Source organism: Rana temporaria, chromosome 6 (assembly GCF_905171775.1).
Source record: "Rana temporaria chromosome 6, aRanTem1.1, whole genome shotgun sequence".
NCBI classification, from domain to species: domain Eukaryota; kingdom Metazoa; phylum Chordata; class Amphibia; order Anura; family Ranidae; genus Rana; species Rana temporaria.
Genome location: NC_053494.1, coordinates 58,189,988 through 58,215,560, shown reverse-complemented (window position 1 = coordinate 58,215,560; position 25,573 = coordinate 58,189,988). Strand labels below are relative to the sequence as shown.

Below are 25,573 nucleotides of genomic sequence, written 5' to 3'. Positions count from 1 at the left end.
CTTATATATTTTATGAGAAACTCAAAGTTTTACCCAGCCCTGACATTTCCTACAACCTTCACAAGATGGATTTCAGCAGGTCTAACACAATCTGGTGACTTTTTATCACCTGCCTCATTTAGAACAATTTTCAGAATTGCATGAAAGTCATAAACTTCCGGCATCAAAAATTTTTCGCTACTTACAAATTAAAAACTTCTTTGCACCATATTTACAAGGTATAAATAAATTGAGTGATATGACACAGTTTGAACGAATATGTAAACGAGATCCTCATTCAAGAGGACTCATTTCAATACTATACAGCCAACTAAGTACTAAGCTGAAAAATGGATCAACGACCTTGGCTTCAATATAGATATATTTACCTGGAATAAAGTATGGTCAAATACTAAAACGTCCTCCCAAAATATACTTGCTATGGAAACAAATTATAAAGTTCTCATGTACTGGTATTTGGTTCCTGTTATGGGGAGCAAATTTTGCTATTCTTATTCCCCGCTTTGTTTTCGCGGCTGTGGTGATCCAGGAATACATTTACATATTTTCTGGCAGTGCCCTGTTACAAAAAATTACTGGAAAGAAATATTCCTCATGATTTCAGCAGTTTTCAAGAAATCCATTACTCCTGATCCGACTACCGCACTCCTAAATTTAAAACCGATTGCATTTCCTATGCGCAATTTAAACTGTTGCTACAAATCACCACAGCGGCAAAGCAAACCATCTCCAAAGCTTGTAAAGCAGCTACGCTTCTAGTTTCTGAAACCAGAAAGCCATAACCAATGATTTCATAGACCTATATGAAACAATATGGAACCCATGGGCGACCTATACTATCTTATCTAACCCAGATGATTCTCTATTGAGACCTTGGTAAGATATTGTAAGCCAGTAACATTCTGGATACAGTTCATCGATATTATTACCATCTCTATTATGCAACGTTCCCGGAGCCTTTCCTCTATCCTGTATCCTATTGTTTTCATCACTTTCCACTTTTAAAAGCAACATTCTGTCCTTTTTCCGTTTTTATTTTTCAGTTCTTCAAATAAATAACTCAAGCTATCTCATTGTATAAAATGGTCAATCCAATTTTGCTCCTATTCTTTTAATTAACATGAATAAGATCCTTCCCCCCCCCCCCCCCTATTTTGGCCAGTTTTTGAACAGATTCATTGCTAAAATTACAATTGCTCCATAGCTATAGTTCATATCATAATTATATCCGGTTCCGTTTATATCATAATATTTTATGAGTTCAAATGTAATAGACTAACATGATTGGTTTGACTATAACCTGTTTTGATTCCTTTAATATTTCTCATAGGATCTACAAATATTTATTATATTATTCTAGGTTTCAAATACTCTTTTCACATGTTTCTTTTTCTGTAAGCTTTTATTGACAATTGTATCTACTGTTTTCTTTACTTTAAACCCAATAAACAAATTTGACCAAAAAAAAAAAAAAAAAGCACACTTCACTCAATGCCCCAGTCACCATGCAGGCTATAAGGTCTTCAAACCACGTACCCTATAAAGTTTTCTAGGGCATAGGTGCTCAATCTGTGGCCCTCCAGCTGTAGTGGAACTTTAAGTCCCATCATGCCTCTTTGAGTCATGTTTGTAAATGTCAGTGGCTTGCAATTCCTCACTGGACCTTAAAAGTTCTGCAACAGCTTGAGGGCCACAAGTTGAGCATCCGTTCTAGGGCAGGGGTTTCCAAATTGGCGGCCCTCCAGCTGTTGTAGAACTACAAGTCTCATCATGCTTTCGGCCTGACAGTCATGCTTGGCACTCCTGCAGTTGCCTCAGCCAGAATTCCAATACATAAGCATGTTCGTAAATATTGTGGAAAGCTTTTTTTAAAACGGGAAGCTTCACATGTAAAGACTGCATTGATTCCCCCCCCCCCCCCCAATTGATTTCATAAGATTCCTATGTCAAGTAAAACATCCCATTTTTTAAAGGAACAGCAGTTTTAGGCCGGGTTCACACCTATGCGAATTGGTTGCGGCTTAAACCGCATCCAAATCACAGAGCAATTCTAAATACACTGTTTTCAATGAGGCTGGTTCACATATGTGCAAAACATTCGCACTGCGCATTGCTGAAAAAAACGTGTGCGTTTTCTAGGCGGTGCGGCTCAGGCCCATTATCTTCTATGGGCACGCATCTAATTCGCAGATGTGTTCATTTCTCTTCAGGATTTCTCTCATTCATCTCAATACACTTCCCCCCTCCCCTCTCTCAGGTCTCCAAATTCGCAGCTAAAACGGAGCTGATCTGCTGAACATTTCTCCCATCTCTCTGAAGAGAAGAGAGTTGAAATTTGCACCGCACTAGTGTGAATCCGGCCTAAACAAACCTCTGGTGAATTCCCCAATACACAAATGAAGGGCTTTTGTATATTAGGGGAGCCAATTGGGGAAACCAAGAACCCCTTCTCCCCAACTTTTGTAGCACCTACCAAACTGTTGACCCAAAACGAGATTTATAGGCACACCCCTCCGCATCACAGATCCAACTTTTTTTATTATTTTTTTTTAAGTGTATTTTGTGCGTGTACTCGAGAGAGGAGCCGGACTGCAGGAGTTGGGAGTAGGCAGGCCTCCCCCAGAGGCAATCTGCCACCTTTCTCCATGCCCCGGGTGGCAATGGTAGGTGTGTGAGGGGGTCCTCCCACACAGCCCGCCCTACCTGCTCCGCTTTGAAGCCCAACGGGGCAGAGGGACTCCCTATAGGGGAGTGAGAGGATCTAGCCCGCTCAACCAGCCTCGTTAGTCCTTGCCTCTCTTTTTAGAGACCGCGTGGTCAAAGTGCGTACATGTTAACCCAATTTCGAGTGCGTGTAAGTGTGGTGGTTTTTGTGGGAGGGGGGTGGACGTACTAAGCGCAGGCTTACCTCGCATAGCACACCCACCGGGAGCCGGGCTGAGACCACCAAACTCAATTCACATGTAGCTGAGACCGGGATCCGAACCCCTAGCTGCAGAGGTGAATGGCTTGTTAGCGCAGTGCCAATCGCGTTGAGCCACCGCAGCAAAAAAAATAAAATAAAAAATTCCTTTAGTGACCCTTTAAGGGGACTGAAATGCTTCTTTAACTTTCCTGCCATTAGCAGACACGTTTTGCTTTATAGAGGATTAAGTTTAGGCCACAACTCCGGCCCACCAAAATAAATCACTCCAATGCTCCACAAAAGCACTGGCTTAAACAGTACTCATGGTGGCCTCCAGACATCCAACAGAAGAGTACAGTATATTCATAGGAATTAGAGGGGGCAATGTTCACAAGCATACTAGGAAGAAGACCAAGCTGGGACGGTTTGCTTGCAAAGGCCATGCATTACCAAGGACTGCAGAAGAGGCGATCTTGGGAGCTGTGAAGACTCTTCTTATAGGAATCTTAAAGACGTTTATTTACAAGTGTTTGCGTGTCAAAGTGTTTCAAGTTAGTTTGGTATGAGAGCCTTGTAAAAAAAAACTGAAATTCCTCTATTTTCTCACAAAGATGAATGCTGGAACCTAAACCTGCTAATAAGACTTGTGAAAGCACATATATTGTGATCACTACATAAGTGCAGATTTATAGCTAGGCTGTATTTGCAATGCTGTCTGGAGAGCATTTGCTACTGCTTTGCAGAGCTTCAAGAACATGAGGCCAGTAAAAAGGCAGCACCAGCTCTACAGGAAACATTCCACAAGTATCCTGGGAGGCATAGAATTTATTTTAGATTCTCCTCAAATAGGTCCGTGTTCATATTAAGTGCATGAAGTAATCGAATATATAATCCAATAAATTGTAATAAGTATACTTAACACATACAGGGATGCAAGGGCCAATATGGATTAGCAAACATCTAAAGATTTGCGTTATTTATATTCCTTCTAATGGACTGCAGAGGATTATTGCACTAAGCACTAAAGAAACCATTGTTCAGACTAGGGCCAAAACAACTAATCGATTATGAAATTAATAGATTATGAAAATGGGAATCGATTAATCGGCCAGTAACATAATTGGGTTAAAAAAAGTTAAAATTGTCCCTTTATAGTACAAAAAGAGCAAATCGCTACTGTAAATATTACTTTCGATGTCCAACAGTAAAAAATTAACCCCTTACAGTAGCAATTATTTGCTCTTTTTGTACCAATTTTAGTTTTTTTAACCCCCATTATGTTACGAAACATCTCAGGCCTGGGTCACATCTGTTTTTTGGTGCTTTTTGCAGAAACACACTACAGTTCATTTACATGGTTTCCTATGGGACACGTTCACATCCATGATTTTTTTTCAGCTGCTGCCTATTTAGAAAGGGCTAGGACTTTTTTTTTTTTTTTTTTAACGCAAAATGGTGCCATTTTGTTTTTTTGGTTTAATATATTTTAATAGAGAAGCTGCAGAAAAGCATGCAATGTGTTTTTGCAGCAATTTGTGTTTTTTAATCCGTCCAACAACAAATTGGCCAAAAAAAAACAAAAAAAAAAAAAAAAACGATTAATCGAAATAATCGGCCAACTAATCGATTATGAAAATAATCGTTAGTTGCAGCCCTAGTTCAGACTGCTACCCTTCTTATTGTGATTAAAACAGCCCAAAAATTGAAAACAAATCAAACTGCTTTATTACTTGCACCATCTTTTAAACCAGGGGTCTCCAAACTATGACCCAGGGGCCAGATGTGACCTTTATCCGGCCCTTGGGCCACTATGCATCCCACTGACGAACATCCTTCTGCCCTCTGATGCCAGAAATGGAGCACAATTCCGGCCACTGACAATAAGTCACTATTCCTGCTCCTAATACCAAAGATGGAGCACTGGACAAAAATGGTCCTTAGCACCCCTTTAGGTTGCCAAGAGTTCAGTGCTTGTCAAGACCTGTTGGCAGGAAAGCCATAATGCGAAGCACAGAGTAATCTCTGGGACTGAACTGACCACCCTTTCAGCAAGGTAGGAAGCAAAGATTTAGAAATACCCCAATCCTTTAAGACAGGGGACAGTTACAAGCACTGATCCCCCTGTATAGCCTTTCAAAAAGCAGTTGACGGCAGCGGGAGGGAGAGAGGCAGAAGCAGCTCTCAGCTGCTATAATAAAAGGCTATACAAGGCGATTGGTGCTTGCAACTGCCCCTGCACTGATCACCTGTGAGGCTGCCTGGTCCAATACAACAGGTATCGCACTAAGCATCGGAGCATCTGCACGAGTACCGATACTTGCTTGGTATCAGTACCGATACCCATACTAGTATGGGTATTAGTGCAACCCCAATTATAATCACCTTCATCTGAAGGCACAGTTTGAAAGAAGATCTAAAGTCAAGAATTTCCAAGGGTTTTTCTCATTTTGAACAGAACAGTATGTGCTTGTGTACCCAGTATTACATTCAACCGTCAGTTGAAAACACTCCAAAGAAAACAATGGAATGCCACCATTCTGAAAATGGCACCTTTAGGCTTAATCCCCATACACACTATTCGATTTTCTGCAGACTTTTGCCTTCATATTATAAGGTTTTGGTAAATCTGAGGTTTGTACGCAATCAAGCCGGCTCTTGCACTACACAGTCTTGGTAAATCTGAAGACAAAAAGCTGCAGAAAATCTAATAGTGTGTATGGGGCTTTAGACAGCTAATGCTTACCACCAGCTGATGCTGTCCTGAGTATGTCATCTTGTGAGTATTACATCGACTTATCTGTAACTAGAACCTCAGTATTTCATAAGATGCAAGCCTTAGACTCAATCTTCTGGTGTGTACTACCTCCATCAAGGGCAAATCACCAGCAATACAGTTTTGAAAACACTAGACTGTCAGAACTAATGCCTATTAGAATAACTGTTCGTAAGTCTAGATTAATTTACTTAATGTAGGTATTAAAGTTACTTGTTTTCAAGCACTCACTTGTTAAAAAATGGACCGATGAGATTTGATTTGGCCGATATGTGCCCTTTTGGTGGACTCAAAAACGAACCTGATGAGAGAGCATGCATTAGTTCAAGTTGAAACTGTATAGAATGACAAAACAAGGAAACATGATAATCTGGCAACTTACCTAGGTAGTTTGCCATTGATACAAAGCACAGTCCTGTGATGTAGGCATCATAACCAGCTTCATGTAGTTGCTCTGAGCTTGTGTTGTAGCTTGGAAAGCCTTCATCACTGTCTAATAGAAACATAGGACTTATTATAAAAATAAGTTTGCAGTTTTATAAGACACTTGCTATATAAAGCCAGTCCCAGTCAATTACACATGCGACTATACAGAGTTCTAACAACGTGGCATATTGGTTGTTCTGATGCCACAGTGCTCGGTTGGCAGTAGAAGGAAATCACTGGGACTATCAGAACTAGAAAACACCAAGGGATGGCAACTATTCTGCAGCCATATTTAGGCTTGGGGGGGGGGAAATGTTCATACTTTTATTTAAGAATTGTAAATCCAAGTTTTGTGGGAACAGAAGTGATAATAAGATTTATAAATGGAGCAAATCATCCAACAGGTATTCAACCAAGAAAAAGCAGTAAAGAGAAAAAAAAATAGTACTGGTATACAGGAGAGTTAGCAGGTCCCTATTGAGGCATGTCCCAGGTGATAAGGAGACTGCCTATTGGCTCTGAATATATTTGGTCTTTCAGTTGTCAAGAAAAAAAAAAAAAAAAAAAAAGTAGTGCATGAATGATACAGGGGAGAAAGTGGGGTAGCAGGCAGATAACTTGTTTGAACACACACCCCTTTCTCAGGCTTGAAAAAGGGGGTGTATCCCGGAAACATGTTGCCTGCCAGCCACACTACCCTCTCCCCATCTCATCCAAGTGTGCTCTCAGACCTCAACACCACCTGTTTGATCCCTTTATGACTCGGTGCATCTTCTGCCTACCTCTGGTAGACAGCGCTCAGGTTCTCTGTCATCTTGATCCTGTGCCCTTGCTGTGGAGTCTGATGCATACTGGAGAAAACATGCAAGTTCTGAGAAGACTAACATGCAAATGCTCAGGTCTCAGTCTTAGAACTGATGCCAGACAGATACAGCATCACACCAATGCTCCAGCATGGAGGCCATTATGAAGGTTGATTTTTTTTCTAATCCCCAATGTACTCCAATAAATGTATCATTTTTAACCAATTCTGCGATCTTCCGTTTTTGGTATTTACACAAGCTGGATTTGCCTTGATCCATTATCAGATCAGAAGGAAAGTGTTTTTTTTACGGTTTACTACAGGGACCATTGGATCTTTGGTGGATTCCAATGGAGTAGCATGACTTGTACTTGTTCCGATGGACCCCCTCTGACCCAATTATAGGAGCAGCCTGACACTATCACAGTTCCCCACAAGGACAAATAGTTTCCAGGTGGACATTATGCTACTCCATTGAACTCTTAGAATACTTGAGGCACCACCTACACAGAGCTACAACATGAAAAAAAACGGCACTCTGATCGAGGAGAATTTCTATTCATTCAGTAAAAGGTTGGCTGTTCCTTCCCAGGTGCTCAGGCTCGGATGTCCTCCCACACATTCATGTAGAATAGCTCAGGCAAAATGCATGGAGACGGCCCCTCTGGAATACCTTCTGAAGTATATTAAAATATGGTTCATTAAAAGCAAACGACTAACTTGTTTTGGCAACGCTAGCATTGATCACGGCACATTTAAGATAGACAGACACCACACACAACATACAAGTGGTGAGCGTTCCATTACTCAATTGACAGGATTCCATTAAAGTAAATTGGAAACGCATCTGAATGTGCAGATTGCAGGTGGGAAGTTCTCGGAATAGATCACAATCATTTAAAATCCAATGATCTGAACAATCGATCTCGATGAGGGTGTACATGGAAACATACGTTTGTGCACCATTCACATATGTTTCCAACGTGACCTCTAAGCACCTACTTTTCTGCTTGTGTTTTTTCCTCAGGTCCCAGTAAATGTGCATTTATTCCTTAGCAGTCAATCCCTAAAGCACATGTGTAATAATGCCTCAGTGCCCAATGCATGTGCCTTATCCCTCAGAACCTTGCCTTCAGCATACCTGTGATAAAGCCCTCATTTTTTTCAGGGAACAATGCAAAATGTCAGTGTGGTCTCCAAAAGTAGTCTCCACTCCACTGGCACATTTCTGGTTCACATTATCCCCAGCAAAAAAAAAAAAGTCTAGCCCCATATCCCACCATAACCTCCTCTGAATTAGACTCCAAACTCCACCACATTCCATGCCAAGAAGCCACATTTTGGGGTCTCTTGACATCTGTTCTAGTCAATATTCTAATCGCACACGTTCCTGGACTTTGAAAATGGCTCGTGGAAAGAAGGTTGGTGCTGAAACGATCACCAGCTGGGCACTGGAACCATCAAACAAAAAATATTCGCCAGCACACCATGGATCGCAGATAACGTCCAAAAAATGAATACAAAAAAGGCATTACAAAAAGTGCAACATTGAGGACACGCAGGACCTCTTCATCAAGCAAGTAATCAATTACTTGCCTGACGAAGAGGTCCTGCGTGGCCTCGAAACGTTGCACTTTTTGTAATGCTTTTTTGTATTAAAACATTTTGGACCTTATCTGCGATCATCAGGAAGGGAGTCACAGCTCCAGGTGGATCTTGTATGCAATTTTAGGAACTTCTCAGGAATTTGCTGGCAATGCACAAGGCAAATGTAGAGTTTAAAAAAAAAAAAAAAAAAAAAGGGATGGACAGCCGCACTCCAAGGAAACTTCAAAAGTTGTCTTTATTGGTAAAAATGGGCATGCATCACAAAACAGCAAAAGGAAGGGACAGCCGACGCGTTTCACAATATTTCAGTGCTTAGTCATGGATAATGTGGGGATAATGTTAAAGTACTAACAAATGTGTTCAGGCAATTTTAGAATCATTTCACAGAATAAGCAATTTATCTTTTTACACTTTGTCTTACTCTGACAGACCAGAAGCATGCAGGTATAAAATGGGTTAAATGTTTTCACCACTTTTCAGGGAGGAATGAATTATTTCAATGAACTGTAGGGGTACCAATAACCTAGTCCAAGTACTGTCATACCTTCCACAAGCGTCATGTCGCTTAATACCTTTGGGCTTCTCCTACAGCAAATGTCATAGTCATACCCACTTTACTCCACTCCCCACTAATAACCCTTCCATACTCTCATGCACGCATTTCCAGCCTGTAATACATTCCACACTCTACTGCATATACTTCCTGCTGCCATACACTGCACACTTTATGCACATATTGCCAGAGTCAACATTCCTTTCGTTTACTGTCCACTGTCATACCCACCATACTTCACTGCACACACTGCCTGCCGTCTTACACGCTGCACTCCTAACCTCCACATCGCTCTCCAGAAAATGATGAACGCCGTCACACACCTCCACACTGTTCTACTTCATATATTGTCTGCGAAGGTACTACTTGTTTTGTCAAATCAGTAACCTTCATGACAGACGTTAACTTCATGTTAACATTTGGCAGGCAAGTTAACATCATACTGTTAAATTTGGTCTTGGTATTACTTGTGGTCATGAAAGTGTTAAAAATGTATACAGTACGAGTTTTACATTAATTGTAAGCTTGCTGTTCCATACCTTTGCTATTGTATTCAATTCAAAGATGCATTTCACCAAGCTCCAGGGATGGAACAAAATGCTTTAAGGGCATGACCTGGTTGAAGCCCAGGCTGAGGCTGTTAACACTTCCTTACACCGGACTTGCAGCAATGTGTGGCTTTACAGTTCCCCTTCTTCCCTAAACATTGCAATAAGGCATTAAAGCCATAGCACATACATTTTAAATGCTCAAATATGATGTGTGTCTCACTAGGACAGAACTGGCCCTTCAGTCTCCAGCTTGGATATATACTGGTCAGGGTATTGCGTAGGATGAAGCCTTCAGCCCTGGGTTAGGGACAATCAGCACATAGCCCTTTTAGTCTGGGGCTGACTGGTTCAAGGTAGTCCGGGATTATTATTTTTTTAATACTACTTACCCAAGTGAACCAATACTGCATCGGTCCCGACGCCTCTACACCAAGAGCTGAGCGATTAAACACCAGCGATCGCTCGGTGTTCATAGCTTCGTGAGCAGAGAGCTGTAGACTGTCAGAGCCCTTTGACCCCTCCTTGCTCATTGGAGCACTGAGCTGTGGAGGGGGCAGCTGGCTCAGGCCCTCAGTGGTTTACCGAGAGGCTGAGCTAGGCGTCAGTCCAGGGATCTGGTGGATCCCAACTGTGGGGTCGTGATGACACAGAGTCTGGACTGACAGCAGCGATGTCAGCAGAGAGCAGACTTCAGCCCACTCTCCGCTGAAAAAACATGCCACAGGAGTGCAAAACGAACTGCACTCCTGTGATCCATAAGAGAAGTGCAGCCAAACAAGCTTTGGCTGGACTTCTCCTTTCAGGGCTGCATCATTCTCAGAACACAGGAGACACAAGGAACATGTGTGCCTGCACCAACAATGCCAGCACTTTTGGATTTGCAGGAGCAAAGCAACGTGTGAAAACATTGGGGTCGATTTACTAAAACTGGAGTGCAAAATCTGGTGCAGCTGTGCATGGTAATCAGGTGCCAACTTCAGCTTGTTCAATTAGGCTTTGACAAAAATTGTTTTTTATGCAGAGCTGCACCAGATTTTGCAGTTTGCAGTTTTAGTAAATCAAACCCATATTGTGTTGGAATGGGAGTCTGTACTGTAGGCTGGGAGCTTTCTAGCCCAGCGTTTCTCAACTCGAATCCTCAAGCAAACCAAACATGTCATGCTTTCCATATTTTGCACAGGTGATTTGATCAGTTTCACTGCCTTAAATTACCACAGCCATTTCTCATCTGAAAGAAATCCTGAAAACATTACCTGTTGGGGTGCCTTGAGGACTGGAGTTGAGAAACTGTCTCCAGCCCAATGTGAAATATTCTCAGAAGGCAGTTTTTGCATTAAATAATGTATGAAACCCCCTGTGTGGGTAGCCTGATACAAGAAAAGATTACTTTTAAAAAAATAAAAAAATTGGAGCCAAGGCGGCCCTGAAACATACTTCACCAGCTTCTACAGAATAAAGTAACCAACACCAAAAGTAGACAATGTTGCCTTAACAAAAAAGATCCACAAGGAGTTTCCCTTTAATGTGTAGTCATGTACAGTGACAAGCTGCAACCACACCGCAATATACATTTCTACAACATATCAGACTGTCATAAGAAGCACTATACCGTAATATATAAAAATACTACCCATAAGTAAATTGAAAAACTGCTGTAAAGACAGTGTTGTGCATTCACAGCCATCATATCCCCTAAAAAGAAAGCTCAGTGCTTATACACCATAAATAAACTTAATGGTTTTCTGAAATCTTGCTGAGCTCAGTTATTGAAAATGCAGTTTATTAAACACAAGCCAATTACATATTTTAATAGGTACAGTTGAAAGACGCCAACTGGTTCTTGAATTCTTACCAACTTTAGGAGGTTTGAAAGGAGCCTCTTTTAATCTCTTTTCCAATTCAGCAAGGGATGTGTTATAAATAATTTCCTAGGTGTACATAAAAAGGGAGAAGAACAATTAATTCCAGATGAACACTGCTCAACGTTATAGCCAACTCCTGTATTGGGTCTGCTCGGCTGCCATCATGTGGATGTAGTCCACAGCAAAACAGATCATGATTATGTGCTGGAAAATGGGGACATGCAAGTACGTATCCCATGCAATTTCTGTTAACCCAAATGAGGACATTTAAGGCTTTAAGATCCAAGGTGGGTCAGCTACCCCTTTTGGTTTGGGAATAGATTAGAGGGTTGGAGAAAAAACCCTGAGACTTAAGGTTTAGTCCATCTTCTCAGAAAAAAATAAAATAAATTAAGTGAACATCGTGCACCCTACCCACCCCACTACCTTCATGATGAGCTGTCCGTACCCAAACAAATCACGTAGTGGTATGGGGGATTTGAAATTTCAGTTCATCTTTCTGAAGTGTCTTCTATACAGGCAATAAGCTGAGATGAGAAGCACTCTTAAAGGAAATGCTCCTAATCTCAGTATGTTACCTGTGTAGAAACACCTGTCCACAGAACTTTAAGCAATTCGTTTCTAATCTCTCCACAATGGCCAGGACCAAAGAGCTGTCCAAGGAAGTCAAGAAAAAGACTGCAGACCTACACAAGGCTGGAATGGACTACAAGACCATCGCCAAGCAGCTTGGTGAGCAGTTGACAACAGTTGGTGGAACCATTCGCAAAGGGAAGAAACACAAACTGTCAATCTCCAGCGATCTGGGGCTCCATGCAAGACCTCACCTCAAGGAGTTTCAAGGATCATAAGAACAGTGAGAAATTAGCCCAGAACTACACAGGAGAACCTCTCAATGATCTCATAGCAGCTGGGCCCAGTCACCAAGAAAACAATTGGTAACACGCTGAAAAGCCTGCAGCGCTCACAAGGTGTACCTGCACAGGCCGGTCTGAAGTTTGCTAATTAATATCTGAATGATTCAGAGAACTGGGTGAAAGTGTTGTGGTCAGATGAGACCAAAAGAGAGCTCTTTGGCATCAACTCAACTCGCTTGGTTTGGAGGAGGAAGCATGTTGCTCATGACCAAAAAAACACCATCCCCACCGTCAAACATGGAAATGGAAACATTATGCTTTGGAGGTATTTTTCTGCCAAGGAGACAGCAAAACTTCACTATCAAAAAGGGACGATGGATGGGGCCATGTACCATCAAATCTTGGGCGAGAACCTCCTTCCCCCAGTCAGGGCATTTAAAAATGGGTTACAGATGGGTATGCCAGCATGACGACAATGACCCAAAAGACACAGCCAAGGCAACAAATGAGTGGGCTCAAGAAGCACATTAAAGGTCCTGGAAAATCCACTTTGCACTTGAAGGTGCACTTTGTAGTGCAGTCGCTGTAGATCTAAATGGGAAGCTCTGCTGATTTTATCATCCAATCAAAAATTTTATTGCTAGCATGTCCCCCTCAGATCAAAAGCGACTGCCTTTAGCAAATAGTCCCCAGTATGTACTAAGCACATTAACCAGAGAAGAAAGGATAAGGACAACTTCTCATTGAATGTAATGGTACATTAGTCCTGGGTTGTACCCACAGGGGGGGAAAATCCCTTTGTCACACTTATTAGGCAGCCAGTTTGAGAGCAGAAGAGACTCTGCATATATAGGAAGAGAAGGAGAGAGAAGCAGCGCCAATCCAAGTGTAGCAATGGTACAAACTTTATTAACAAGGTAACACTGACTACAGCGTGGATTAAATAGGCACATCAAATGGTAACAGGCATGCTGTGTGCAGAGATCAGAGTTGAAGCTGTGGAGTGGGGTGTCATCCTTTGTCAGAAGAACACATGCTCCCAAAGCATGCACAGATACAGCCTCTGTTGCATCCAGAGAACATTGCGATGGCTTCCCCCTGCGCCTCCGCCATCCAGTCCAGAACTCCAGAAACCACCTGCAGGGTGTAATGCCACTGTGCTCCACAGGTGCAACTCTGGATCTGTGCACACAGCATGGCTGTTACCATTTGATGTGCCAATATTCTCCACGTTCTAGTGAGTGCATTTTTTTTTTTTTTTTTTAATAAAGTCTGTTGTTCCATTGCTACACTTCGATTGGCACTGCTCCTGTCATTCCTTCATAACAGAAAATGCCTGAAGACTTTATGTAACCCCCCCTTCAAGGCAGGGTTACCAAGCATTCTAACTGGTAAGGTTAAACCCTGTTGATAGCATCACTGCAAGTTAGCAGACAAAACTGCACTGATCCAAGATCCAAGCTTGCTTCTCAGGTTCTCTACCACTCTGGGTGGCAAAGAAAATGCTCATCTAGCTCAGTACATATAGCATAGACTAGTACAAAATCACACCATGAAAATCCCCATCAAGCCCCTCTGAAGCACTTCACCCTAATTGGGCTACGAAAAAGGCCTAAATGGGGCGACATGCACCAGTGGGTTGTGGCTCAAGTTGAGGACCGTGTCAAATTTGGCTACTTTGATTAACTTTAAGGGGATGACTTTCATGGCGTGTGATTTTGTACACTCTTTGCCAACTGTATCCCTAATGCAAAAAAAAGTTTCAGTTCTGCTAGCCTACGTCACTGGGGCAGAAGGGAGGGTCTAATGCAAAAAAAAAAAAAAAAAGTAGAAACCTGCACCCTTGCGATCTATAAAGACTTTTCTCAGTGATCCCCCATCACTAGGACATGAGAAATGGAAATCCTTTACAATCTTCCTTTACTTAATTTGTACATTTTGGAAGGGATTACTTTAAAACAAATTTGTGGATTCAACAGGACAGGCATTCAAGCACAATTGCCATTGATACTTCTAGTTCATATTTGCTTCAGCTCCTCAACTATATATTAGAGGCAAATAGTCCGTAAAACAAAGGATACAAGCACTAAAATATTGGAATGTTACCTTAAAAGGTTGTGTAGTTGCCATAAGCTTGGTATCCAGGACTCTGAAAGACAGATTAGCTTACTTAAAAATGTAAGGAAAAATTACTGCAAAAACCAAGGTCTGAAAACTGAATTGGAATAAATTAAAAAAAATCAGCCATGCACAGTTTTATTCTGTGGAACTACAGAAACCCCTGCCCCCCCCCTCCTTCAATTCTTAGCTTGAACATTATTCTCATCTCTAACATAATGATAGCATTCTGTAGTTTATTCAGTGTAGCAGAGGCACCGTATTGGCTCAAAACAGGAGTTTGGGAGTTCACTGGATTTCTGGCAGAACTAACATGTTTCTGTACATCAGTTTAACCCATTTCACTGCCACGGCACAAACCTTGCACAAGAGCAGAACTGCTTCCACCTGGCAAAGTCATTAACCACTTAAGACGCGGACCAATATGCAGGTTAAGGACCTTGCCCCTTTTTGCGATTCAGCAGTGCGTCGCTTTAACTGACAATTGCGCGGTCGTGCGACGTGGCTCCCAAACAAAATTGGCGTCCTTTTTTTTCTCCACAAAGGAGCTTTCTTTTGGTGGTATTTGATCACCTCTGCGTTTTTTATTTTTTGCGCTATAAACAAAAATAGAGCGACAATTTTGAAAAAAAAAAAAATCAATATTTACTTTTTGCTATAATAAATATCCCCAAAAGAGATATAAAAAAAAATAATTTTTTCCCTCAGTTTAAGCCGATACGTATTCTAACCTATTTTTTGGTAAAAAAAATAAAATAAAATTGCAATAAGCGTTTAACGATTGGTTTGCGCAAAATTTATAGCGTTTACAAAATAGGGGTTCGTTTTATGGCATTTTGTTAATACATTTTTTTTACTACTAATGGTGGCGATCAGCGATTTTTTTCGTGACTGCGACATTATGGCGGACACATCAGACAATTGACACATTTTTGGGACCACCGTAATTTTCACAGCAAAAAATGCTATAAAAATGCATTGATTACTGTGAAAATGCCAATTGCAGTTTAGGTGTTAACCACTAGGGGGTGCTGTAGGGGTTATGTGTGACCTCATATGCGTTTCAAACTGTAGGGGGGCGGGGCTGGACGTGTGACGTCATTGATCGTCTTTCCCTATATCAGGGAACAGACGATTAATGACAGTGCCACAGTGAAGAACGGGGAAGGTACGTTTTCACACACACACACACACACACACACACACACACACACTTCAGCTCCTGTGACTGATCGCGGGACACCGGCGCGACTGTCTGCAGGTCCCGCGGCCACGGAGCTTCGGACCGCGGCGTGCGACCCACGGCTGGGTTCTTAAAGGCGACGTACCTGTACGTGCCTGTGCCCAGCCGTGCCATTCTGCCGAAGTATATGTGCAGGAGGCGGTCCTTAAGTGGTTAAAGGATTAATTGACAAAAAAAAAAAAAAAAAAAAAAACACACACACACACACACACACACACACACACACACACATTTTTATACTAGGAGCCTAGAAAGAGTTGCAGGACTCCTGCAGACTAGTGTATATCTGCTTGTAATTCATACTGCCAGGTAAACAAACACTGACTGGAATCAACTACCAGTGCCATGTAGTTCATTGAAACTACAAGCTGCCAGTGGCAAAGGCTTTCAGGACTTTTAGTTTGCCATTCACAGAGGACTGTGAAAGAATTAAATAGTTTTTTTTCAAACAGTGACAGCAGGCACCCAGAAAAGATTCTCACCCGCTGTCATTGGGATGAAGAGGAGAATGGGTGCAGTTGCCGTAACATGTTATAGGTTCAATCCCAAGGGCAGAACATTTCACATGTTACAAAAGGTGAACTTGTTCTATAAAAGCTCATGTCCTTGACATTCAGCCACAATTTATAGCAATGGTCAATTTAGCAACCATTAATTTACAGTGGAATTGCCCCAACTGACTAAATGGTGTAATTTTTTGCATCAATAGCCAAGTCAGCTATTGGTACAATTCATTAAAGGATATCGCATGCAATATTTGGGTCACATACCCAAATAATCGCATGCGATATGGAAAAGCTCAATTCACTATAGGTTTATGCAGTATTTACCCCAAAAATAGAGGATTTGGTAGATGGCACATAAACCTAGGGAAGCAATTCACAAAAACAAACTTTATTTTAAATAAAAAGAAAACAAAAAAGACATGGTCTAGCCACACATTCTTTAAAGCGGAGTTCCACCCTAAAAATGAACTTTCTATTAACAGCTTGCCTTAAATGTGAGAAAAAAAAGAAAAAAAAAAAAAAAAGAAAAAATAAAACTTGTACTCACTTCTATCTGGCTGTTACTAGGCAGATTTCATAATCTGCCTAGTTTCTGGTCCTAGGTGGTTCAACTGCCTGTCCCAAGACCCCACTGCCTCCTGGGAGTCTCTGGGCATTACTGTGCCTAAAAATCACCCAGAATGCACCTCTCCCTGAAAACCAGGAAGAAAAAGGAACTGGGCTTCACATGCCCACACATATGATAGAAACGGCCACAACATGAGCTGCAGGATATAAGGCAAGTGTTTGCAATGATTTCTGGAACGATTGGGGAGCTATATGTTTTTAGGGACTATTTAATGTCATTTTAGCGTGCAAAAAATAAAAATTAAAAATTATGAAATTAAGAACCCCGCTTTAATGAAAACTTTCTGGTTGGTAAGGAGCCAACACCCACCACATCCTTCACAAACAATGACTCAACTGCTGTCAGCTGGGATTCTCCCACTGACCACAGAATGTAAACGAAATACAAAAGAAACACACAATGGGTGGGCACCCTGGCAAAGCACTTTGTCCCCATGTTGGATAGGGACAAGGGCTTCTTTCCCACAACCATTGCCCAGTGGTTCTGAGGGTGCTGTGAATGATTCTGGAAGGGCTTTTACAAATAGCTGGCTGTCAAATGAGCCTCTTGGTTAGGGGGAACGGGGGGTGCCGGCTCTGAAACACCAGAAGTCCTGAACTGTCATTAGGCAATAGTAGAAATATCTTGCGCTTCAGTTAAAAAAAAAAAAAGTTAAATACAGGAAAAAATTATTTTAAATGCAGATACTCATGAAGTATTAACCACTTAAAGACCTCAGGTGTTTTTCAGATTTGGTGTTTGCAAGACTAAAACAGTTTTTTCTGCTAGAAAATTACTTAAAACCCCCAAACATTATATATTTTTTTTTTCTAACACCCTAGAGAATAAAATGGCGGTCATCGCAATACTTTGTCACACCGTATTTGCGCAGCAGTCTTACAAGCGCACTTTTTTTGGAAAAAATTCACTTTTTTGAATTAAAAAATAAGACAATAAATTTGGCCCAATTTTTTTTATATATTGTGAAAGATAATGTTACGCCGAGTAAAATGATACCCAACATGTCACGCTTTAAAATTGCGCCCGCTCGTGGCATGGCGTCAAACTTTTACCCTTAAAAAATTCTATAAGTTGCATTTTTTGAGCTACAGAGTAGCTCTAGGGCTATAATTATTGCTCTCGCTCTAATGATCGCGGCGATACCTCACTTGTGTGATTTGAACACCGTTTTCATATGCGGGCGCTACTCGCGTATGCGTTCGCTTCTGCGCGCGAGCTCGTCAGGACGGGGCGCTTTAAAAAAAAAATTTTTTTGTTTTCTTATTTAATTTTATTAATTTTTATTATTTTTTACACTAAAATATAAAAAAAAAAAAAATGATCACTTTTATTCCTATTACAAGGAATGTAAACATCCCTTGTAATAGAAAAAAGCATGACAGGTCCTCTTAAATATGAGATCTGGGGTCAAAAAGACCTCAGATCTCATATTTAGGCTTAAATGCAAAAAAAAAAAAAAAAAAAGGAAAATTTGTCATTTAAAAAAATGACAGAAAAAAAATTGTCTCTTTAAGAGGCTGGGCGGGACTGACGTTTTGACGTCACTTCCGCCCAGCAGAGCCATGAGGACGGGTGGGGGCCATCTTGCCCTCACTCAAGTCCTCACTCTCCAGGCGGCAGCATCGGATCTCCTCCGCCGCTACCGACGGCTCCGGTAAGCGGCGGAGGGCGCGGAAAAGCGGCGGGAGGGGGGGGGGCCCTCTCCCGCCACCGATAACGGCGATCTCGCGGCGAATCCGCCGCGGAGACCGCCGTTATCGTTTACACGGCCGCCCGCTGAAAACATGGATATCTCAGTTGTGGCAGCAGCTGCTGCCGTTACTGAGATATCCATGTTTAAAAAGAGGACGTACATATACAGTGGGGGGTTCTTAAGTGAGGTAGTGCATTCCATCATGGTAAAATGTAGGCCGGTGTTCTGACAAGAAATGCCCTTTGTCTAATAATGCCCACCCTGTACAGTGCATGTGCATCTCTTGTATAGTACAAAGCCGCCAAAAACGCTGAACATTGGAATACGTTCCCAATGCTTGTGAAAGTTTGCAAGGGGCGGACTTGTTCATGATGGCCGCGTATGAGGGGCGTATGGCAACAGAAGGGGGCGTATTTTGTAATGATGGGCAGTGCTGTCAAGATGGGGGCAGAATTTTTCACAAAACTCAAACACATCTTAAGAGCACTGCCCATTACAAAATACGCCCCCTTCTGTTGCCATCCACTCCTCAAACACGCCCATCATGAACAAGCACAACCCTTGCAGACTTGTACGAGCATCATGAGTGTGTGGCACAATGTCGGCTATTGTGCGCAGGCGCCGTGTACAGCTGATCCTAAATTATGATGTTCGGACTCTTTCGCGGCTCTGTACTGCGCAAGCAAGGCATTATTCGACTGGGGGCATTTCTCGTCACAACACCGCCATATTTTTATTGTAAAGCACACCAATGCAGAGCATTGTTAGCTCAAGTTACTGTAGTTATGTACCTTTAGATCAGAGGTAGGCAACTTTAACCACTTGCCTACTTGGGCACTTTCACCTCCTTCCTCCTCAGGCCATTTTTCAACTTTTAGCACTGTCGCACTTTGAAGGACAATTGCGCAGTCATGCAACACTACTGATAATTTTTTTATAATTTTCTTCACACAGAGCTTTCTTTTGGGGGTATTTATTCACTGCCAAGCTTGTTTTTTATTTTAATTTTTTTTAAGTAAAAAATTTGTTTGTCATTAAATTTTGTAAATAAGCAATTTTCACCGATGGGCACTGTAAGGCAGCCGTGACAGTTAATGGGCACTGAGGGGCTTTACTGTAATCAGGGGACTGATAATTAGTTCTCCGATTACATGTCCGGGTGTTACCTTTGAGGAGATGCCTCTGATCGGCTCTCCTTGCCTCCTTGTTAAAACCCTGCGTTTGGGTCACGTTTTTACCACCCCCAATACCTACCTCCTTTAGTTAACACAGCAGAAAAAAAAAAAAGTGTACACATGCCGCAGCAGGAATTGAACCCCCCCCCCCGTTTGTGGGTGTTACTGCCTGTCAATTGGGAGCCATGTAAATGAGCCCACTCTGCAAGCACCTCGCAACTGCATGCTTCTGCTGGGTCCAAGGGGTTAAAGCAGGAGGTGAAAAAGCAACAAAATGCTGCCTGCTTTGACCCCTTGTTTGCTGTACTGCACAAGATTGCAGGGCACTTGCAGTGCGACCTCATTCACTTGAATGGGTCACGCTACATTCACTAACCATCAAAGGGCTGCACCATGTGCACACCCCTGACCACTGTGGATAAACAGCAGCCCATCAATGTGAAAGCAGTCCTATATTGTGCCCTGTGTATTGCTTTACACTGAACTGAAGATCTCCTCTTTACTGCTGCTGGAACCACTCTGGAGACTGCTAGCCGGGATAAGAAGTGCAGTTGGTATCACTCAGCATGGGACCGGAGTCAGCTCTTGCTCCCTACTTCAGTGGCAACTTTACAAGTAGTCCCTCTGCACTGCTCTGATGCTCTGAGATGGCGGGTCAACAAGCCCAGACTGATCTACCAGTCACCTGACCGCAATTGATTGGTAGATCTACGAATTGCTGAGGGTAAATTTAAAAAACGTAAAACCTAATTAACTCGCTACAACTTTAGATTTTGCAGGAATGCAAGTCATGCTTGGTGTGCGCTAATGATGCTAGTGTAATTTTATTGAAACCATGGTTTTGATAAACATTTTCACAATCATGGGCTTACAAAATCTGTAGCACCATCTTTTTATTCTACCAAACCTGTGCTTTCAGAAAATGTTTGGTCTTTTACAGCCTCCATAGAGAAACACACACACACACACCATATTTTTTTTTATTATGTAATGTGACTGGCACAGCACCAATCAGGGCTGTACAGACACAGATTAATACATCAGAGTACTAGGAACTCCTACCTCAGATCCTTTCCTGAGGCCAGGAAAGACCTGGGAAATGTCATGTGAGCTTTGATGAATACGCTGTGTATGCATAATTTTTATAGAACAAGCCTTTTAAAAACAGGCACATGTGCTCACTTCTAGAATGAATACAAAAATACCATGCCGATTACAAAATATATTGCTTTTCACATCCCCACCACCAGTGACCGCAAATGCAAAGATTGACTTTGATTTATAGTAATCCTCAGCAAAGCCTACCTTTATTTATAAGCTGAACACTCTGTAAACAATTGAGTGATTTTAATAATTGGGAAGGGGGGGGCGGGGAAGGAGTAAACTTAAAATCAATTCAATTCATAAATACTTTAAAGTCTTTATGACAAGTATATGGTTCAGACTACACCATTACTGGAAAATGTATTTAAAAAATGCTCACCTTGGAAATACAGTAGCTGTCACTTCTTTAAACTCATTTAATTCCTATAAAAAAATAAATAAAAGGAAATGCAATATTAGAGCTAAATGCTTGGGGGGGGGGGGGGGGAAACAGGCTGGTGTGCACACAAAATAGACTGACAGATCGGTGTGTAGTACCCATACATGGATCAAAATTCAGCCAGTCCCTGCTGCATCCCATCCATGCATTCTTGGCAGCCCAATAAAAACCCGTTAAAAAGGGTTTATATGGTCTGTGACCTCACTGGAGAAATTCATTAATTGTTACCAGGACAATAAGTGACAAAAAAAAAAATCTATATGAGGCTACAAAATTCCAACAGCATCATGGGCAGAAAGGGCAAGGTCTCTAATTGACACCACGGCAGCAGTATATGCATGACAGTAGACACTGTATGCAAGATTTAGCTGGACCTGAATTTTTTTTCCAATGGAAATCTATGCTTTTAATTCAATAAATCAAATTTTGTCATTTGGAAACAAAAAAATAAAAAATAAAAGATTGGAGGTCCAGGCGGTACCTACTTACATCAGGTAACTGACAAAAGAATTGGTGTATTGTGTGCATAACATCCAGAAGCATATTGTGCCCAACCACAAGCTTACCCTGCAAAGACAAGCAAGAACAAGGTTTTATTAAAAGCAGTTTCACTCAAAAAATTAAATACAGCAGTTCCTTTAAAGCATGATCAATAGAGTGCTGTGGCAGTGCAATTGGTCTTTCTTTGATAGAATAGACCTGGTTGAGCCTGCCTGTTCCTGTGTCCCTCTATGTGAACTGACCACAGTATCCATGGCTGCTGATCCACGATACCATGGTTAGTTTTGCATGCCTCATCCGGATGTGTGTACCGTTTCCCCCCCTCTCCTCCTTCCGCCGTCATTATGAGTCTGCGTAGTGAGAGCCCATCTCCTGCCCGCCCCACCCCTCGTCAAAAAACACAATCACTTGTATTCTCTGTTTTAGAGAGATCTAAAGTACAGTGTCAGCGTGTTTATTTTATTTAAATACAATCCTTAATACCTCCTCTCACATCACCGCTCTCTGGTCACATGACCTCCCACCGGCTGGGGTCAGAGGGGAATTGCAGCTCCTCCCCTTCGAACAGGGAAGGCGAGTGGAGGGAGGTTACGTGACCAGAGCAGTGCTCTGAAAAGGTATTTAGGAGAAATAAAAAAAATAAAAAAATATTCTACAGTCCCTGACAAAAGTCTTGTCGCTTCTCTATTTTGTAGAAACTCCTGCCATTAACCTGACTTTTAATCAATCAATTGAAATATCTCATATGAAAAGCTAAAGCCCTCCCAAATGATGTTTAATGCACTGAAATAAATTTGTTTCACTGGAAAAAAAAGATTTATCATTCAATCAAGACAGACAGGTCAAATTTTATTGATGAAGTCATCAGGAATAGAAAAGAAAATAGTCTTGCATGCCTCCCAGAGTTCATCAATATTCTTTGGTTTCGTCTTCCATGCTTCCCCTTTCATCCTACACCACATATGCTCAATGATGTTCATGTCTGGTGACTGGGCTGGCCAATCCTGGAGCATCTTGATATTCTTCGCCTTAAGGAACTTTGATGTGGAGATGGAAGTATGGGATGGAGCACCACCCTGCTGCAAAATTTGGCCTTTTTTATGGTTGGGAATATAAGAGGTAGCCAAGATTTCTTGGTATTTTAGACTATTGATGTTGCCTTCCACCCTGCAGATCCCTCGCACACCCCCATACTGGATGCAACCCCAGACCATGATTTTGCCTCCACCAAACTTCACTGTTTTCTGGGTAAATCTCGGCTCCATGCACGTTCCAGTAGGTCTCCTGCAATATTTGCGGCGACTGGTGTAATTCAACAGGAGATTCATCTGAAAAATCCACCTTCTGCCACTTTTCCAGAGTCCATCCTTTTAGCCCTTGGCAAATGCCACATGGTTTTTCAATTGTCTTTTGTTTAGTGCTGGCTTATGGGCACCGATTCGACCATGGAGGCCGTTTCGAGACAGAATCCGACAAACTTCTGGTTGACACAGGGTCTTCAGGTGACCAGGTCTCGTGGAGCTCTGCTGCAGTGGAAAATGGGCTGGCCTTGGATTTTCAAACCAACAAACTGTCCTCTCGAGCAGTTGTCTTGCAGGGTCGGCCTGACCTGGCCTTGTCCAAAACGTCTCCAGTCTCTTCTAATGTTTTTTTTATCCTCTGAACTTGACGCTGAGACATGTTTTGCAGAGGTCTAGTAGTTGCAGTTGAGAAGGTCTAGTGTACTGGTGGTGTTTTTATACACACCTGAGACCTAATTGATCCATTATTAGTCACAGGTGAAGCTCATATAACAAGGCGGCAACACTTATGTCTTGGCAAAAATTGACTCAATGGGCTTTACCAAGCTGTGAATATTAGAATACTTTGTCAGTTTCGTTTTGCACTGAAACATTATTACAAAAACTGTTAGGATTAAAATGACCCATTTCTTGTAACAAAATCTTGATTAGAAATATATTTTAGCGGCACTTCAGGTCAATTTGTACACAAGCGACAAGACTTGTCAGGGACTGTATATTAAAAAAACAGTACTTCAGATCCTAAGAGAAAAAATAAAAAGTAATAGTGTTATACGACTTCACAACCACTTTAAAAAAGGGTTTCTGCCATCTAGTCAAAATTCTACATTTGAAATACACAAGCTACTATATGGCAATTCTCTGCATCGACCTGTCGTGCAAAATCATTATAGTTGCCTGTATGCACAAAAATGTTAAACATGTTAATTATATACATTTAAAAAAACTGTCTATTTTTGAACTTGCTCTAAGTTAAGGTGCATGCACGAGGCTGATCATGGCAGACATAGCCCGATTGAGCTCCGCCACGTGACTCCTCAATCCAGCCGCATCCTGCAGAGCTGTGGGACCCAGAACACGGCAAAATACGAAAGACTATCCCCCAGATATGAGGCCACTGGTTCATGGACAAAGGCAAGCCAAAAATGGCTCTGCTGCAGCCTCCCGAGACCAATTTTCACTGAGCTCGGTGGGAATATGGCAAAGGCATCCTCTCAAGCTGGCACTCCAGAGGCCAATCAGAACTTAGATCACTCCGCAGGCAACAAGGACTGTAATGCCACCCCAACTGCTCTCTCCACTCCAGAGGATGGCGTCTTGTCAGGCAGAGAGCCACCCTTCTTTGGATCATCAATAGACAGGGACATGGGAGATATATTCAGTCAGAATAGCCTGCAGGCCTTCCCTGGAATTGTAAGTGCTTAGCAGCAAGCATACACTGGGGATCCTATAATTCTTGCAAGATGTTCTACTATGCTAGAGTAGACTCTAGAGAAAGCTAGCAAGAAAAGCACCAATTTGAAGTAGGCATTCAAAGAGTTGGGAACTAAAACATCATTAAAAATAAGCTGAATGATATAGTGGACATTACAAAGCATCATACTGATCACATATGCGATCTTAAAACACACTTATGAGGCTCTGGGAAATATTGACGTCTGGAAAACAGATCCCACAGATACAACTTCTGCATAAGGGGCCTACCAGAATCTACAACAGGGGTTTAGGAAGCCACTAGAAATCACTTTACCAAATTTTCCTCCCCATAAGCTGAAATTGGACCAGGCCCATAGGGCTCCTACAGTGGATAGAGAAAATAGATAACACTTTAAGATTAGAAAAATGTATCTACCAACATAGATGCAGTATGGCAAAATTTGCCAAACTCTGGGAACCATGGATGAATGTACCCAGGTGCTCCGGAACTGGTATTATATTGTTTACTGTAACTAATAATCTATAGCTGAACTCTTATTTTGGATCCAGAATAGCTCTCTGTACTTTTGTCACATTGCCGTTTAATGTATTTATCGTAAAGATGCATACACTGTATATGCGAGTATGGCACCTGCAGTACCCCATGTGAAACGGAGACTTGTGATTGTATAACAAAATGTATTGCTCTGAAGCCGGTAAGGGATATATTGTACTTATTTCAATAAAAATTGTTTTGAGATAAAAAATAAATATTGTAACCGAAAAGTGGTAAGGCAAGCGACAGGCTTAGGGTGAAATGCAAGACTCCACACACTCACGGAAACCTGGACAGATGGTAGAACATGGGTCGAGTGGGCAAAGGTGACCAAAGTCACTGTAGGCGGACAGCAGGAATGGATGGTTCCATGTGGCTTTTTGCAACAGGAGCAAAAAGCACATAGATGGTGTGTCAATGGTTTACAGCAGAGCACATGCTGGACATTCCAATCCACAATCAGTCCTATAACATTATTCCATGCCACAGCAGAACTGGCAGAAAGTGAGTAATAAGGGAGAAAAGCCACATGCAAATCTGTCAGCAATCCTGGTGC

The 25,573-nt window shown here is 41.9% G+C and overlaps 1 protein-coding gene across 1 annotated transcript in view; it reads right to left on the bottom strand.

Moving 5' to 3' along the window:
* The window catches only part of PARN (poly(A)-specific ribonuclease), a 153,469-nt gene that overhangs the window by 88,480 nt on the left and 39,416 nt on the right, over window positions 1–25,573 (bottom strand). The window contains exons 13-18 of the mRNA XM_040356872.1: window positions 21,733–21,810; window positions 21,184–21,227; window positions 14,444–14,486; window positions 11,471–11,546; window positions 6,061–6,171; window positions 5,910–5,979 (exon numbers count right to left, since the gene is read on the bottom strand). Of these exons, the coding sequence (XP_040212806.1) occupies window positions 5,910–5,979; window positions 6,061–6,171; window positions 11,471–11,546; window positions 14,444–14,486; window positions 21,184–21,227; window positions 21,733–21,810 (422 nt within the window). The remainder of the gene's footprint in view (window positions 1–5,909; window positions 5,980–6,060; window positions 6,172–11,470; window positions 11,547–14,443; window positions 14,487–21,183; window positions 21,228–21,732; window positions 21,811–25,573) is intronic.